This window comes from Lepisosteus oculatus, chromosome 4 (genome assembly GCF_040954835.1).
Source record: "Lepisosteus oculatus isolate fLepOcu1 chromosome 4, fLepOcu1.hap2, whole genome shotgun sequence".
Lineage (NCBI taxonomy): Eukaryota > Metazoa > Chordata > Actinopteri > Semionotiformes > Lepisosteidae > Lepisosteus > Lepisosteus oculatus.
The window spans coordinates 16,740,446-16,751,940 of record NC_090699.1 but is presented as its reverse complement, the minus strand read 5'-3'; the positions used below and the strand labels follow the sequence as shown (position 1 = coordinate 16,751,940).

The following is an 11,495-nucleotide window of genomic DNA, read 5'->3' as shown; positions in this document are numbered from 1 at the left end:
TAGAACAACCTTAAAACAACTTTGTAAAAGTTTAATTTTAAATTATCAAATATAACAAACACCCACAGTCAAACAGTATGTGATGGAGCACAGCTCCACTGAGTCCTGGCTTATTGTATCCGAGAAGAGAGTATTTCAAGACTCGCACGGGCAGTTATTGCTCAGATTGGACCCTTCCTTGATGGTACTGTAGCTGTAGCCACTGCTGGTCCAGGTCCTTCTGCTGCCACGAGAGGCCCAGCTCCTGTAAGTCCAATGTGTCCCGAAAGCCCTTCCACCCCAGCACCTGTAAAACCCCACCCCCCCACACCAGCACATTAACCCCTAACTAAAAATGCACCCAGGGACACAAGGAGATCATTTCAAAAGGGAGGCGATGGCGGTTTAACAAAAGACCAATCTTCTGGGGAGCGGGAAGAGGATACACAAGCGCCGGTCAGCGCTGCAGTCTGTCCCCACGTCGGACAGCCTGGGGCTCGGGCCCCGCAGCGAGGCCGTGCGGGACAGCGTCAGATGGACACGAGGGAGTTCCTGTAAGGAGCGTAGTCCCAGGTCAGGCCGTCCCCGTAGGGGCTGTGTCCCGAGGGCAGGAGGACTCGAGTCAGCCAGTGACTGCGGGAACAGAAATGACCGTTAGCTGGCCCCACTGGAGGCTGCAGAAAAACCTTCACTCTCGGATACCATTTCAAGAAGAGATCACCTGCTTTTTTATCTTAACCGCTCTGTGGTAGAAATGAGCAAATTGTAACCCGTCCGAACTCTGTACCACGCAAGGCCATTTGGCTCGTCTATCTTGTGGGGTGGTTTAGGGACTCCATTGTTGTGCCCTGCGACTTCCTGAAGGAGTCTCCAGTTTGGGCCTCTAACCACCCGGCTGGGAAGCCTGGAAAACCCACAGCTCTGTAAAGAAGTGCTTCCCATTTTCAGTTCTACTTTAATTCCCTTTTCATTTCCAGTCGTGACTCCTCGTTTCACTACTTAGTGCGAAAGATAAGTTCACCTTCATTCGTTGTTAAACATTTTCAGACTTTATATACCTGCATGAAATCTCCCCATTTCCTAGACTGAAGAGATATAGCTCCTTTAATCTACCTCCATATGGCAGTAATCCCTTGTGACCAATCTTTTCATTGGAGCTCTTTGAACTCCTGCTAAGGCTATAATATCCCCGAGGGGTGGGGTCAGCATGAGGGTGGTAAAGGAATGAGTCCAGGTTAATTCACCATTGAAAAGTTAAAAGAGACACGTGCTTCTCTAGGTGTCAACCTTTTGTGTTGTTCTGACTGACATCATAAATTACTTCTGTTCCATGTGCTAATATTTATTCACATAAGGACATAATAAGGACATTGAAGAATCTAGATAAGAATGCCCCTGCTGTAATGCTCAGAATCATCCACACGATTGTGTATATTATTTGCCGATACTACCTGCATGCATCATTTGTCTGTTTGATCCAGGATTTTATCCAAACTGATGCTATTTCTTGTTCCTTAACTGGTTCTCAATGTACGTGAATACATTACTTTAATTTTCAAATTAAGTGAGTCTTTTACTAGGGATCAAAACTGGTCTACTAATCTAAATGTACTGTATTCTTTAATGCTATCAATTGTCCTTAGTGCTTCTTTGAAGAATACTAGTAAGTTAAGATCTTTCATTCCTACATCTATATTGGCTGTCTATTAAAATGACCTTGTTTTCGAAGTGTCCTTCTAGTTTAGCTCTACCAATAACAGAGGTACAATTGACTAGATTATAGTTTCTCTTGGTTCAGGTTCATCTCCACTTCTATGAATTGGTGCTACATTTGAAAATGTCCAGCCTGTGGGCGAGCTCTCTCCCTTGATGAGGGGTGAAAATCGTAGCCTGCAGTCTGTGAATAAATCCCTTATTTCTTTCGTAAACAAGCATAGCAGTCCCATCAGCTGATGGCGTAGTCTGAGCTCCCCCTGGCCTCTGTATGTCCTCTCTGTCAGCTACACTACAATCCTGGTGATCACGCTGTTCCTTCCAGAACTGGAGGCCTTGTTTAGGTTGTCTTTGTCAAAACCTGCATGTGATTATTTAGCATACTTGCTGTTTCTTCTTTTGTTTTAATGATTAGACCCACTGTGTGACTGAGTTTGAATGGAACAGAAAGGCGAAGACCCCAGGTTGTTCAGGGTCCAAGTCTGATGGCCCTGCTCTAAAGGACGAAGAGGCTGCAAGTGTGGAATGGAAAAACCTGACCAGTCCAATGCTACCCGCTGGTGTCAGGACCCTGTCACTGAGAAGAACACTTAAGCTCACCTCTTCTTCTCCACTCCAAAGAACAACTTCCAGTTGTTCATCCTGCCATAGTTAAATGGATTTCGAAAAACCTGCAGAGGAGAGTCAAAAGAAGGGTCTCAGATTTCTGGGTTAAACATGTCACTCCCCTGCTTTAACAGTTAAATAACACTGGTTTACGCAGTCCTGCTGATCGCAGTTTCTTCCTTCATCAGTTCTTACTTATCGAGTCCAGAATGAAATGGCTCTACAAAGACAGTTTACAGGTCTGGCCCTGCGGACGCCCGGGTGCAGCGTAGGTGCCAAGTCTAGGATCCTCTCTCACCTTATGCCTCTTCTCCAGGCGCCGGGCCTCCTTCCGGTTGATGTGCCTCTCAATGCTGGTCTCGCCTCGAGAGATGAGCACCGCATGCCACAGGGTCAGGCCTCCCAGAGCTAGCGCCACCGAGCTGCGGGGAGGGACAATGGCAGGAGAGGTAGAAACAATCACAATCCCAAAAAGCCTCAAGCCCCTGACATAAAGGGAAACCAAACCTACATGATCTTACAGTACATAGACCTGCACTGGAATCTATTAAACAACAGGCCTTTCTGGATTCACATTGAAGTGGCTTTTCCGCCCAAAACATCAAAGCATGTGCACAGCCTCTCATTGTCTAGAGGTATGAACAGAGATGGGTCACCCGTAGTTTCGGGTGCCCTCCCACTTCACGTGCATGTTACCGTGTTCCAGATCACGGTGATCAACTCACCTGGTCAGCACCCACAGGTAAATGATGCTCTTATGAAACATCCTCTCTCTGAAGGTGAAGGGAGGAGGTGGAGTCTGATAGTAGGTCTTAAAAAAAGCAGAACAGGAATGAGAAAACCTCTTCTTCCTGACCGGGCTAGTCGCCCTTCTTTCTCCATCCTGCCTAGAAATACGGTGTGCTGGCCACACTCAGACACTGGCTGTAACTCCAGGCACTGGCACTCTGGGAGACAGGTATCAGAACAGCTGATAAGACAATATTTATTCAAGAAAACAGATGTTGTTAAATAGAAGTGAAACTCTGTATTTGGAGGAGGTTTGCTTAGACCATCTGGCTGCTTAAAGCTCATATTTCCCCACAAAGCACATTATGTGTTCTCCCTCTCCTTCATAGAAGATATTTTTTTTCCTAACAGAATGAAGGAATGTTTAACTTTATTAAATGGCACTCAGATTTATTTCATATCCATTTGACACTATACATACTGCAAGAATCATATCCTTCCAAATCCCTGAGCTTTTTCCTGTCTTCGACAGCCTGCTGGAGGCGTTGGCTTTAAAGGCTGCAGCAGACTTCCCTATCAAGACGTGAACATCAGGGGGCAGATACCCTGTCACTGTATATTTAGAGTAACAGTTCTGTTAATTAAAGGCTAAGTTTAGCCATCAGTTATGTAATGACTCACAGCTACAGAGGACACACCCAGTTACTGATGCACAGCTCTCACACGCACAGCTAGGTCACCTCACAGGGAATGAGACCCAAGAGTCGCCCCACTACAGCTTCACTGGGCAGCGTCAGGGCACTTTCACAGAAGGAGGGAGGAAGCCTGTGCTGCAGAATCAACCCAAACTCTCCCATGAAGGGTTGGATTAACAGCCAACAGCACAGAGCACACAATGAAGGACAGGAGAAAACATGAACTACACAGCAGTTTGAGACACTGAAGAGCAGATCTATTGCTGGAGAGAAGCTGAAGGGCATTTTCCCCTGTTCTTTCCACCAAAAACACACAGAGGCCTTTGCGATTACTACAGACAGCAGAGTGTAATTATTTAAAAGAAAATATGCAGTTTCAAGTAAATGGTAGCCTGTCAGGCTGTTGTACATCACGAGGTCCAGACAGTTGTCTACTGTGGAGGCTCTCTGTCTGGTCAGATTGATGGGTGCCAGATAAACTGAGCAGGAACAAATTACACAAGAGTTCTTTCTTGTTTCCGAGTAAGACTTCTGGTCAGCACCATGGTCACACAAATTAAAAAGCGCCGACGAAAACAAATCCATTTACGTCAAGGAACAGAAACGTTGACTTGTTCTGCTGGAAACGCAGACTGCTGGTGAATCTGTTATCAATGAATGGATCGCCACCCTGCGGTAAAGGGACACTTGTCTAAGGTCACACACAGCTGACGACACACAGAGGGGGAGGGGTGAGAGAGCTGCTGGCACACGTTGGCAGCAGGGTTATGTGGGTGTGTATCTGTGCCAACTGGAGATGCAGCCCAGTGAGAGTGCAGGGTCTCTGTACTACCTGCCCAGACACGAATCCCAGAGGCAGGATGCTGAAAATCAGCCCCACCTCCGTCACTGGCACCCCATGCCTCTCGGAGTCCAAGCTCTTCATGCGCTATTGAAACAATGCAAACACACAGGGCCTGGGTTAAAATCAGCGCCCCCCAGCTCCCTGCCCATGTCACTGCAACAGGGCAGGGAACTGGTGTGTCCCTCTGACTGGGACACACCACCCAGGCCAATATCCAACACCATGCAGCCCTGGGAGACCTGTACCAGAGAACAGACCTGGGAATGAACATTCATGACTGTAAAGCAAGTGATATCAGGTTACATCTGGATGCTTGGTACTCAGAGGAATAAACTGCCAGTCCTTTTGGATTCTTGGAATTCATGAAGGATCTTTTGAAGGAAAATGTTTATTATGTTCTAGGTCTGACAGTTCTCAGGCCGTATCTAATTTCTCTGACAGCCTGATTCTCCAAACATATTGTTTGAGCTGCCAGAAGATAAAAACATCTCTAAGATGTTTTGTCACGATTTTACGATACCTCTTTCAACCCCAGCAATTCCTAAAATTGATCACGTTCCCGCATTAAGTTTTACGAAGCTCAGAAACCAGCGCCTGGAATCCGAGAGCTTCCGTTTGCCCACCTGGAATTCTACATTAGGTAATTAACAGTTCATAAAAAATGAATGAATTTTCGAGGCCGGTTCATATTGCCTGGGGAGACGAGTGTGCAATAAGCTGCCAGTCAGGGGCTCACCTCTATTGCACTGTAAGCATCAAAGAACATGTTGCGGCAGCTGATGCTGCAGTAGACGCAGCCCATGGTCATGAAGAGGCAGAAGGAGAAGAAATAGCGATGGTTGAAGTGGCCCACGCAGTTATTGAGCCAGGCTGGGAGAGGCAGCGTTAAGGGGAGTCAGAACTTGCCGCTGGATCGCAACGACACGTGATGTTTCGAGATGTGCCACGCAAGAGGATATAGAAAATAATTACTAACGCTACTACACTGGTGTGTACAATTTCTAAATAACAATTTTTACACGCTTGCGTTACCCATACACTGTGTAATGTGTACAGCCCCGTGAGAAGAAATGGGTCAATTGTGAACATTGTATATTATTCATCATCATAATAATAATAATAATTGCTTACACTTATATAGCGCTTTTCTGGACACTCCACTCAAAGCGCTTTACAGGTAATGGGGACTCCCCTCCACCACCACCAATGTGCAGCCCCACCTGGATGATGCGACGGCAGCCATAGTGCGCCAGAACGCTCCCCATACATCAGCTCTCAGTGGGGAGGAGAGCAGAGTAATGAAGCCAATTCGTAGATGGGGATTATTAGGAGGCCATGATTGGTAAGGGCCAATGGGAAATTTGGCCAGAACGCTGGGGTTACACCCCTACTCTTTTCAAGAAACGCCCTGGGATTTTTAATGACCAGAGAGAGTCAGGACCTCGGTTTTACGTCTCATCCAAAGGACTGACGTCTCATCTTAAGGACGGATGAAGTCCTTACACACATGAAGGACACTGTGACCAAGTCCTGTTTGATTGTATCCAAGGTCAACTGAACAAACGCTGAAGAGGAAGAGTTTAATTCTACAAGATGAAGAAGAAAACACCAGAGGCTCATTAGTGAGCACCCAGCCAGCTTGGACCTCCCCAGCTCTCAGGACAGGGAAAAGGATACGGCAGTGGTGATCCATTTTCAGTATGCACCTGGAATGCAAGAGAACTGTGTAAACGTGCGAAGTGTGAAATTCCTGTCTGACTGCTAGACAGGAGAGAGCACAAGGGGCCTTCCTCACCCTCTGCTGGTCTTGGCAAGCACTGGGGCTCTCTTTGCTAAAGCAACCATAAAGCTGCTTGTTTTAAGACCATGAAAAGACAACATGCAGGAATAAAAAAGCAGCTCATTTCGTTTGGTAGGCATGTGTATAAGAGTTTAACCCAGCTTGTTTCTTTTTTACAGGAGTATGTGCAGAGCTTGCACTGTTAACCCCAGTATATGCACTTCAGCCTTAGGGACTTGTCCTGTTGTATTCCAGGCACTTCCTGCAGTGGAGAGGAAACGTGTACCTGCCCGGTGTGGCTGTACCTGTTGCAGATGCTGCAGTGGTGAGTCCTGGCTGGTTTGGGGGTGATGCACTTCTTGCACACCGACACAGAAGGGATGTCATGTTTGATCTGGAGTCAAAGGACAAAGTGATAGGAAGAGTCATGAACTCCAGGCAAGCAGCCCGCAAGGCCCCTGGCCTGCATCTCTGACTCATACAGACGGTCACATACGCACGCAGCACTCTGACTCTTCCGCATCCATTTCCAGTCCACCTTTCTGGTAAGGCTGTGTTACTCCTATTCTGCCCTTCCCTCTTATTGAAAACACAGCAAGTTCTGTGACAAGCGTTCCGAGTTTTTGTAACAAACACAGTTTTCTTGTAAGAATAATTCTGCATCCACGGATCAGCAGCAACCAGCAACAACATGAACCTCCTCATCCTTTTGTTCTCTTGGGCTCTGCTGGCCATCTTCCGCTTGCCTTTCCTGTGACAAGTGTCGTTTTAATCTTATCAAGGCCGAGAGCTGCCAGTGAGCTGACATCACCCTGCCCGTATATACACTCTGTGTCCAGGTGCCCCGCGTGGGGGCAGGGAGTACCTGTGGAGGATAGCCCGGAGAGGTCCTGGTGGCCTTGTAGTAGTGGAAGACAATCATCACCAGGTTCCAGTGCCCGTAGACTATGTGCCACACAATCCAGGGAAGGGAGTAGGTAGTAAGAGCCAGGGGCAGCAGGCTGAGGTATATGATCAGCAGGACGGAGCTGGTGAGCACCACCACCAGGAACACAAAGACCTGCGAGGGGAGGGGGTCATGGGCAGGAGACACTGTCAGCGCCAGAACAGAACACACAGCTTCCACACCTGGCTTCACCGATGGCAAGACTGGGGCAGGGATGAGGATACACGTTACTGGCTAAATAAGGACATGCAAGTAGCAAAGGGAAGTATAAATGGGGATTTCAGCCATTGGTGGTTTCATCACGTACTGTACGTAGATATTAAAAGTTACACACCCTCGTACAGGAAGCACAGCTGACAAAGCCAGTTAGCAATAACAGGCATCCCAATTTTATAACACAAGAAGTGAAGAAAAGGTTGTTGAAAGACGTCAGGGTATCAGATTAACCAACGTGGTTGGGTAGTTTGTCTCATACCACTCCAACCCTTTGTGTAAAGTCGTGTCTCCTGCCCTGATTAGAGGATCCAAGTCAGTCGTTCTTAAAGGAAGCCAGCGTGTCAGCCTCAACAACATGCCTGAATTGCAAATTCCTCATATCTGCCGGGTGTTCATCGAGTGGGGAGAACTGGAAAGTCACAGCTGTCATATTTGAAAAGCCAGGTTTTCATATTTGTCCTTTGCGCCGATTACCCAACTTACCACCCCAAACCAGCGGGTCAGGTGGTCCACCAGCCAGTAGACAGGCTCGAACAAGGAGTCCATGATGACGTCCGAGTTGGTGAGCGAGTTGAAGTACAGGGACCTCAGGATCAGCCTGCCGTAGCTCCACAGCTCCCTCGGTCGCTTCAGCAGCTTCGAGCGGCTTCGCCTTGGGCACAGCCGACACCACCGCAAGAACAACCGCATGGCGCCAGCGAACAGCCGTGCCCGACTGCGCATCCCCCTGCGAAACACTGACACAGACACGCAGCCACGCTGACGGCACTGCTCGGACACGTCGGCCCACGGGCCACAGCCCGAGGAGCGGCCCGCTGGGGGGGTCCGGCGGAGAAACCGCGGCAAGCGGGAGCCCGGAGTTTCTCCGCTTTCCTTGGATTAGTCTCTCGGAAACCCTCCAGGGATTGAAGCAAAGGTCATTTAGCACAGGGCGAAGCCAACAATTAGGGAATGAGCAGACACCCGAGATGAGCATTATTTCCAACGAATTTAATTAATACGGCTGAGTATTAGTTACACTGGATGACACCGCTGATGACTTTTAATGCCACACCTAAATACAGGAGTGACGACACCAAAAACATGTTTTGCCTTCTCAGACACTGCTCTCCGTGTTGGTAAAAAGTGCATTTATCAGATACTAATCGGCACGCGTTATCAGATATGTGAATGGAAAATTAATAAAAAGCAGCAATTGGGGACCTTTGCTCTAAACAGAGAAATTGTGATGCTGAAGACTATTTGTACACTCCTAGGTAAGTCATAATGGTCTGGAGAGGGGGAAAATACTAAACAACTCAGAAAAAAGACACTATTCTTCTGGACACGAAGGTAAACATCTATTTGTGAACTCCACACCCATTAAAGCACTTGAGAAGAGAATCACACCCCAAGGCGTCTTCTGCCAGTCAATTTCAAAAAAGCTCCTGCAGGGGGGTTTTGCTTCTTAGTGTGCTTTCTCATGAACTGCTACAAACCTTGTGCTGGTTCATTAAAAGCGTGTGGTTTTACTCAAAGCCGGTTTCCACTGCTGTCTGATGCTGTGGCTTCGGAGCCGCTGGGAGGTCATCTCTCCACTGCAGCTCAGCTCTGTCATTGATCTGCCTGGGAATTTGTGATTCTTGGTTGCTCAACATACGAATCAAAAGCTGTGGGACCTTTATATACATCTAGAAGGCCTCTGTGTTTTTCTGTCTTTAAGCAGGTTGTGGAACAACAGTACAGTGATCCTCTCTAACGCTACACTGGCCTAGTTCTAGCCCTAACTCCTGTCTCTGTCCATACACATCTCCGGGATTACCAGAAATCATGAGCCGTGGCGTACAATCAGGGAACGACCACAGGATATCCCTTGAACACTTCTTCAAACTGACCGATATGACTGAAGGGAGGCGGTGCTCGACAATCATGAGTTACGTTCGAAATGAAACTCTAAAACGCTGTTTTCTGTCCTACTGTATTACCTGGTCAATTGTCACATTGTTATTCATCTGCATGTTGCCGATTCCCCGTCTCCTGCATCGAATTGAAACGTTCCGGTCGTTCCAAATGAAGATCAACAGTCTTATTATTTCTTTGAACTTGCAAGTTCAAGGGAAAGAGCGATCCCGTTTACCAGCTGTAGGGCAGCATTTAGCCACTTTCACAAGATCTGCTTCTTCGCGAGTGGGAACTGACAAGCTTCCAAACCTGCTCACAGTGCTTTGTGCGTGAAAGTAATAATTTCAATACCCATTTCCTTAGAAAACAGGTGATGCTCCAGAACAATTGCCAAAGCTGCCAAGCGTGTTTCAGCATAACTCGGCTTTAAGAGCAGCATGCCTCCCCAGGACTCCCAGGAGCAGGTCGATGCAGAAGCAGACAGACATGAGAAAGCACATACAGAGGATGCCCTAGTCTTGGTTTTCGGAAGTACCTACATTTGTCATTTTTAGCTTGATAAAACCGAACAAATCCTGACTCAGAGGGAACCTGACAGGATTCGTTGCAGTGCCTGGACATGATAAGAAGATCAAAGAAACAATTTCAGACACCTCCCTGAAAGGTTAGCTACATAAAAGCTCATGGGAAACAATACTTGTATTACTAATGACAGAAATACTAATTAGTATACATCTTGTACTGATGAAAGTACATACTTTTTAATACGGAAGATAAAACAATGTGTGGTTCTTATTCTTCTGTTAGCAAAGTGTTCATTATAATGAAAGATTCATTTTTAGACATTTCTATGGTGAAATAGTAGGAAGATTTTTTCAAGTTTTATAGCGACAAATGACTAGTTCAGAATAGTGACTGAAGTAGTAAACCATTCAGCCTGTCATCTTCAAACCTGGTGAAGCGTAAATGTGTGGGCTCCGTTTTTATCTCCGTGTACACGAGAAAATGACGACTTTTGTATTTATAAAACGATCCTTTCAAAATGATGAACATGAAATTGTTCACAGCTCCCGAGACAGCAGTTCCAGATAAACACACGAAAAGCAGGGTTTATAGTCGCCAGTATCCAGAGCAGCAGCCTGACCGGTCGGAGCGCACGGTATGTAAACAAGTTTCCCCTTACCTTTTCCCCTGGGCATTTTAACTTTACAGGTAACGACAGCGTGTTAGTTTTTCTATAAATTAAACATCAAACTTGATGCCATAAATATGAAATAACTCCTTTAATAAAGTATAATTAACATACAAGTGGAATTCAGCCTGACCCCACCACAGCACTGGGCCGTACACATTCTTGTCGAGCTCAAGCGCACTTTATAACTCCGTCTGCGCTTGAACCCCGGTCAATCAGATACCAAGTCCAGGCAGCTCTCAGCTACATTGCCAGAGCACGAATCCCTATGTTAGGGGATGCACAATAAGTATTATTTTTTTTTACAAAATGAAAATAAACTGCCTTGTTATTTCAAATTTGTAAAATGACTTCAGTCCATCGGTGACCGCATCACTCATCTACAGACATATAAGCAGTTTTTAATCTTCACGGGAGACGAAAGGATTAAGCCTTTTTATGCTTTTTCATCGGATGACCGACCCGCAGTTCTACAAAATGGCAGATTTAATTAATTCCCATTCAAGGTTCGAGAACATTTGTTTTTTTATTGTATTAAACATCACCTGAAAGCTACCGATGTTATTTTTTTTTTCTACCATTGTGCATCACGACCAAATCCCCCCAAACCCTGCTGTTTTTCCCTCAATCAGAACATCACCCCTCAGTCAAACAGCACACGCCACCTGCAGACTTATTATCTGCCGTGGAGAAATAAAATCAGCAGATCCTACTTGACAGAAGCATAAGATACCCACCTGGCTCACACTGGGACCCCGCTCGTATCGGACGAGGCCTCTCAACTCATTGTGGTACGAAGTGTTTAATATCAGGAATGCGGCGGAATAAATAAAAGTACATTGTGGTACTGCCCTGTCGGCACCCTACGCATGTGTCCGACAGTGCGGAAGTCTGGGAAATGCTGTTTTGCAATT

At 46.6% G+C, this 11,495-nt stretch overlaps 1 protein-coding gene across 4 annotated transcripts; it reads right to left on the bottom strand.

The window, feature by feature from the left end:
- Positions 1 to 6: 6 nt before the first annotated feature.
- zdhhc16a (zinc finger DHHC-type palmitoyltransferase 16a) lies at positions 7 to 11,478 on the bottom strand. Of its 4 annotated transcripts, XM_015346393.2 has the most exons (12): positions 11,319 to 11,478; positions 9,929 to 10,002; positions 7,992 to 8,245; positions 7,212 to 7,406; positions 6,652 to 6,740; positions 6,244 to 6,272; positions 5,303 to 5,436; positions 4,555 to 4,650; positions 3,024 to 3,109; positions 2,597 to 2,720; positions 2,293 to 2,363; positions 7 to 612 (listed from the first exon to the last, which is right to left on the bottom strand). In XM_015346393.2, the coding sequence occupies exons 3-12, from the start codon at positions 8,229 to 8,231 to the stop codon at positions 510 to 512; spliced, it is 1,167 nt and encodes a 388-aa protein (XP_015201879.2). In that variant the 5' UTR covers positions 8,232 to 8,245; positions 9,929 to 10,002; positions 11,319 to 11,478; the 3' UTR covers positions 7 to 509. The 4 variants fall into 4 exon arrangements, with proteins under 4 accessions (XP_015201879.2, XP_006630367.3, XP_015201881.1 ...); XM_006630304.3 differs by lacking the exon at positions 9,929 to 10,002; XM_015346395.2 differs by lacking the exons at positions 4,555 to 4,650; positions 9,929 to 10,002.
- Positions 11,479 to 11,495: the final 17 nt, after the last annotated feature.